This window comes from Cibotium barometz, chromosome 4, assembly GCF_041138505.1.
Source record: "Cibotium barometz isolate CiBa-2024 chromosome 4, ASM4113850v1, whole genome shotgun sequence".
Classification (NCBI taxonomy): Eukaryota; Viridiplantae; Streptophyta; class Polypodiopsida; order Cyatheales; family Cibotiaceae; genus Cibotium; species Cibotium barometz.
The window spans coordinates 33,560,190-33,566,651 of record NC_141049.1 but is presented as its reverse complement, the minus strand read 5'-3'; the positions used below and the strand labels follow the sequence as shown (position 1 = coordinate 33,566,651).

The window sequence follows — 6,462 nt, the reverse complement described above, 5'->3', positions numbered from 1 at the left end:
TATCTCAGCATCAAAATGATACATGTCTCTTATCCTAGTCCTGATGTAAGGCAACTGAAATTGCAACCACATATGGTTTTCTTGATAGATCATCTGCAACCACATGTGCAAAATCTAAAAATGAAACATAGAGAGAAAATTGGCCATCCTCATAATCCTCATATGCTTCTCTGAAAGCTTGGTTTGCGTTAGAAAATACCATGAACTTTGGTGATCGGTCTTGACTATAAATTTAGCTCCCAATAAAGTAGTGTTTCCATACTGGAAGAGCACAGCCAATAGCTCTTTCTCATAGATGCCAAAAGAGAAAGCTCTACATCATGCAACTTTCTGCTCTCATATGCAATGGCATGTCCTCCTTGTGATTTAGGATAGCTCCTATGCAACTTCCACATGCATCACATTTAACACTGAATGGATTTTATAAATCACGAATCACCAAAATTTGTTTCAGTGTAATGACACTCTTGAGCTTAAGAGAAGCATCAATTTCAAATCTTGACCACCAAAAACATAACCCTTTTCTTGGTAAGTTCATGTAATGGCGAGGCAATCATTGCAAAATGAGATATGAACCTCCTGTAAAATATGAGCATAAACCAAGGAAATTATGAACTTCATATATGGATTTGAGTTCCGGCCAATCCTTAGTGACTTCGATCTTTGCAGGATCCATTCGTACGACACCATCTTTTGACACTAGTTGTCCAAGATAGTGAATCTCTAAGAGGAATCCATTAATCATAAGCTTATGTTTCCTCAATTCATCAAAGACCACTTTCAAGTGCATCTTATGCCAAAATATCATCGAAAAAAACACCTATAAATGCTCTATAATTTATAAAAATTCGGTCCATGATTTAGCTGGAGCATTTGTGAGATCCAAATGCATAACCAAATACTGACAGAGACCAAAAGATGTGCAAAAGGATGTCTTGTGTACATCTCGAGGCATCACATCTCGAGGCATCACTCTTTTTTGATGGCAACCACTCTTAAGATCAATGTGACTAAAACATGACGAACCGCCCAATTTATCCTCAGAATAGGACACCAATTCTTGATGGTTATCTTATTATGGGCTTTGTAATCCTCGGAATAGGAAACCGATTCTTGATGGTTATCTTATTAAGTGCTTTGTAATCCATAGAATAGGAAACCAATTCTTGATGGTTATCTTATTAAGTGCTCTGTAATCCATGCACATGCGAAATGAACCATCCTTATTTTGCATAAGAAGAACCGGTGAACAAAATGGCGAAGAACTTGGTTGCACTAAACCCTTCTGTAAGAGTTCACCAACTTGCTTCATAATCTTCTGCACTCACACAATATTAGGAGATGAACTGCTTGGCAAACCAAATCAATACGGTGATCCTCTGGCCATAAAGGAGGCATTTCACTCGACAACGCATTGGCAAAACAATTTCTACACTCAATTAGAAAACTCAGCCTATCACAAGTAAGAGAATCTATATGCACATTACTACATTGCACATTATCACGTACAAAAACTAAGTATGAAGAAACACTCTTTTTCATTGCTTCATTGATTTGTAAATGAGATACGACGAGGATAGTATCCCGATTTGCGTGCATCTATAAGATGTTCTCAGCCTTTGTACATAAAAGAGAGTTTGTTTGTCTTGTAGTTCTTGGGCGGGGCTCAAGGCGATGAGCATGCCATGATTTGCCAAGCAATACATGACATCCATTGAGAGGTGCAATAAGTGAGATCTCATGGTCGAGGTAACCTTGGATGTGAATTCGTAGCTTTCTAATGAGAGGAGTGGCCTTCACATCCTTCTCAACAAAGGCTGAACATGCATATATATTGGGTCCCATGTCTCCCACACTTCAATCCCCAAGGTGACAGCCATTTGGGTGGAGATGAAGTTATCGTTAGTGCAGTCATTAAAACATGAACAAGGCCAGCTGATCTTTAAGTTGTCCCCATGCTTTGTATACTACTCTATCCTTGCTTGCATGACCCGTATTGCCTGTATTGCCTTGCACATCGGGCACCATACTGACATGCACTTTAGGCTCATCTGCTTTCTTGTCTTTGCTTGTACATTGGCGCAATATGTGATTTTTACTACCAAATTTAAAGCATTTTCCCTCTCGCATATATTGCACCCTTTGTTGAGAGATAACCAATATTTTCTCCTCTTGTTACATGGTTTCTTGTACATTTTCAGCTTTCATAGCACTTTTGGCATCCTTAAAGTCCCTTTTTGGTAGTTGTCCCCCCTTTTTGCATGCTAAAACCAGCTTTGTCCTTCCCTTTTCCCGTGCTTAGGTAAATTTTTTATTGCACCTATTTGACATTGAGTTGCTCGGAGGCTAAAGCTAAATTTATGAGTTGTTGAAGAGTTTAATTGGGGCAAATTTTGAGTGCATTTTAGAAGATGGGTTGAAGCCACGGCTCAAACTTCCTCTTCTTTCATAAAGGGAATCACTTCCAATAGAACCTTCCAAAATTTTGATACATAAGAAGTGATTTGTTTGGAAATACACCCAATATTAATGCCCATGTTCTAAGGTTATTTTTACTGGTTGAATGTTGTCGAAACAAGTGAAGTGCAGGGCCACGTTCTTTGTGGCTTGAAGATATCTAAGGGGGTGTTTAGGGCTTGCCATTGAGGATAATTGGGGTTCTGCATGGAACAAGAGAGGAAGCTTGCTACATGTAACAAATATTTGGGCGCGTATAGGTGACAAGGTAGCGAATGCTACCGAGGGAGGACTTGCCTGTAAGGAAACATGCTCATGGCATGAATAGCTTCTAGAGTTGAGGGTCCCATGTTGGGAGTGAGTTTGATGCTTGGATCCATCGGCACGAGGATACCTTTGTAGGTATAGTGTAGTTAGCTTAGGATTTTCTTATTCTTTTTTGTCAACAAAATGAGCCTCGGGCAGAAGAGGTACCTTAATGGGTACCATACTCACCTATGCAACCTTAGGTATTATCAAGCATTGATTAATATCCTAGATAGCAAATGGGTGAATATGATATGTACCCATAATATACATAGTATGCTTGAACACAAGTTTTTTCTTGAAAATTCACCCCCCCCCCCCCCCTAATCACTCCACTAAAGCACCCGTGGTTAAGCATGCATATCTTTGCAAATCCAACTATAGCAAGTAAAGAAGGGCACCCAAACAATTCTTTGTGGATGCATACAATAATTAATTCAACTTTTTTGTTTTCTTTAAATGATGGTTTTTGTATCGTTTGAGAGTCTGAACCACCCTTTGCAAGCAAATCATAAAAGAATTGGCCCCTATTTAGTACATCATTTTTTTTCTAAAAGCTGAGAAAAACCACATTACAGGAGTTTTTTACATATTACAACGCCAAAGATTCTCAAAATGTTGAAAAAGCATATCATATTATGCCAATTCAAATCTACATAATATTTCTTATAACACTAACACAGTGTGAAGAAAGCAGTTCAATGCCAAGTCTCTCGTGGCTCCACAGGTAGAATAGAAAACCAAAACAAAGTCTATCCATGACAAAACAGCATTCTAACGGCAAGGCTCCCCTCTAAAACTATACTTCTTCTGTTTGTTGAAAGATGGGATAAATCTAGTCTACAACATGCTCTTTGATCACTAAGACTAGGGACTCTGTGTAGGGAGGAAAAAATCTGTATACAAAGTAGAGCTTGAAGCTATGAGAGCAAAAAAAGAAGAAGGCTGTGGAAGGATTCTTTAAAAAATCAACTCTCTCATGGCACTGCCACTTTCACCTTGTTTTGTCCCACAGTGCAGAATTGGAGAGCTCTTGCAAGCTCACAGACTCCAGTGGTGGTAGGTCCAAGTGAGAGGGCCTCAGTGGCCACAGCATATCATTCTCAAAAAGCTTGCAAGAATCAATAAGCTCCACATCTTCAAAGTCAACAATATAGTCTGCTATGTTGGTGGGCTGAATGCTTTTCAATTGTATGCAGGTTGGGCCCAAATGAGAAGCCACACCTTCCCAAAACTCCTTGAAGAAGAAGGATGGATCACCCAGTGTTGTACTGAGACTACCCAGGTTGAATGGGAAATCGTCTTGTGTATGGTACAGCCCAGCTCCACCACCACTGAGCTCGTTGTGCTGGAACAATGTATCATCAAAATTGAGCAGTTGATGCACGTTGTCAAGATTGAGCTCCCCTGATGGTGATGATGATGATGATGACGATGAGGACGACGATAGCACTTGTATGCCGTCGAAATTTCGCTCGAGCTCAGCTGCGGCAGCTTCTGTTGTGTGCTCTGATGATATAGAGTTGGATGATGCCTGCAATTGGGCCTGTGTTTCCACAGAAGCAGAGGAAAAATCACGTGCAAGGGGCTCCTGTGGCTGTTTATTCATCAAATTCCCCTTGTGGGCAATGGGCACACAGGTGATTTTGGGCTTAGCTACAGCAGAAAAGCCAGAGTGGGTTGAAGACGAATCACTGCCAGTGCTGTTGATGTTACCATAACCATGACCAAGACCACTAAAATCACCATTACTAAGATAATTATCATTGCCATAGTCGACAATTGAGCTGATTTGAGGAGAAGAAGAAGCTGCTGCTGATGCTGAAGAAGAAGGGGCAAAGTGTGGCAGGTTGAGAGGGGCATTTGGACCATATAGCGCCTTAGCAGCTTCATCATAAGCCATGGCTGCGTCTTCTGCTGTGGCATAAGTGCCCAGCCACAGCCTAGCCCCTCTGTTGGGCTCTCTTATCTCTGCAACCCACTTTCCCCACGTGCGCTGCCTCACCCCTCTGTAGCTGCAAAGGGAATTCTCTGGCCCCCCTTTCCCCTTCATGCATCCTTTCTTGTAGCCCTTTGTGGGTATTTTTCTTGCATTCTTTCTCTGCACCACACCCAGTGCTGCTGTTGCAGAATTGCCCCCTTCTCCTCTCACCGCATTATTGGCTTGCACTACCCCTTTGTTTTTCTCCGCCCAAGTGGCTAATACTTCAGTCACTGAGCTCCCTCTCCGCTGTGAAGGGCTCATCTCTTCTCAGAAAAGCTTGATAAGTTATTGCGCACAACGAAGGCCCGGCCGCCCAATTCTATTCGCCGCTCCAGAGAGCTACTGACGGCATGCACAAGAACCCATTTCAGCAAAAACTAAAACCCACATTGCAGAAACCATAATTTCTTCACGGAAAAGGCGAAGACGAAGGCAAGAATGCCCAAGGAGAGCAGCGCCCAATTCAAATCTGCACTCAGGCAGGGCGTACTTACACAGGACAGGGACAGAAACCCTAATGTATACGCACGCAGGCAAGCTTGTTTAGTGGAGCGAAAGGAAAGCACCGCCCAAAAGAAAGGTTGCTAACACAACAGAGAGCTGTGGGAGCAGATAGAAGTACCAGTGGCGGAGTGTGAGAAACGGACCAACATATATTTCGTCGGGAAACATACGATTAAAGAGATGTAAATACGTAGCGCGAGACGACTGATTGGCTCGCGATTGCACCAAGTGGCAGCGTGACCCCCGGCAAAGTAGCAAGGCAAAAAGGGTTGTTGGCGTGAGATATGATACATCACAGATCCAGAATTCGCTTATAGAAAGTTTCTGTGCGAAGAACAGTGCGTCGCGTTCTTGCCTCACTATTTGTAGCCTCGCCGAGATGGGCGCCATTTCTCCCTCCTGCAGCATTCCTTGCCTACAAGGGCGCCACCTTTTACACCCATCATGAGTCTCTTCTGTGTTTGTGCTTAGGCTAAAGGAATTGCTTAGGTTTAACTCCACTATTTAGACTTTAACATATCACTAGAAATCATACAAATACCCTCATTTATAACTATACTTTACAAATTTCAACCCTTAAAATCAAAAGACAATGCAGATTCATTGTTGCAATCGGAATTTCTTAATTTCAGCCGAGAAAATTACACTACAAACTTGGTTATGTGAGCAATTGTTGTTCCACCTACCCTCATCTACATTTTATTCCTTAGTAAAAGTCATTTTTTTCCCAAACGAACTCCCTTTCAATGATCCCTTGAAGGCCATGAAAGATTGGCTAGCCATAGCATGCCAAGGCTTTGCATGGCTTCATTAGTGTATTAGTCTCTAGGCAATAATTGTGGTTACACACTACTCCTCTTCTTACGCTTCCCCAAATCCATGGATTTCCAGTCATATCCCATATCTTTGCAAATCCATCTAGCAATAAGACATTAAGATAAACTTTATGCACATTCAAGGATGGGTTGGAGCATCAATGGGATGTTGAAAGATGTGTTGTTAATAACGAGCTTTGCCTTAGAGTCATGAATTGAAACTTCCGGATGAAGAGAGTGCAAAGGAAGATGAGGAAGACACTTAGGACAAGATGGCATAAATACAGGCCAAGCAGGAGAAGGCCATGGTTGCTCTTAAGCAGAAAGAAGACCACCGAAGAGGCGACATATGAGGGTGCAGGAAGATAAGCTAATTAAGGAAGTAAACCCAGGAGA

The 6,462-nt window shown here is 41.9% G+C and overlaps 1 protein-coding gene across 1 annotated transcript; it reads right to left on the bottom strand.

The window, feature by feature from the left end:
- Positions 1 to 3,479: 3,479 nt before the first annotated feature.
- LOC147639174 (uncharacterized) lies at positions 3,480 to 5,231 on the bottom strand. Its single transcript, XM_086782882.1, has one exon. The coding sequence runs from the start codon at positions 5,006 to 5,008 to the stop codon at positions 3,758 to 3,760; it is 1,251 nt and encodes a 416-aa protein (XP_086639008.1). The 5' UTR covers positions 5,009 to 5,231; the 3' UTR covers positions 3,480 to 3,757.
- Between the last annotated feature and the right edge of the window lie 1,231 nt (positions 5,232 to 6,462).

What these genes read in the sequence shown, in the direction of transcription:
- LOC147639174 (XM_086782882.1), bottom strand. Translation starts at nt 5,008, where the DNA reads ATGAGCCCTTCACAGCGGAGAGGGAGCTCAGTGACTGAAGTATTAGCC.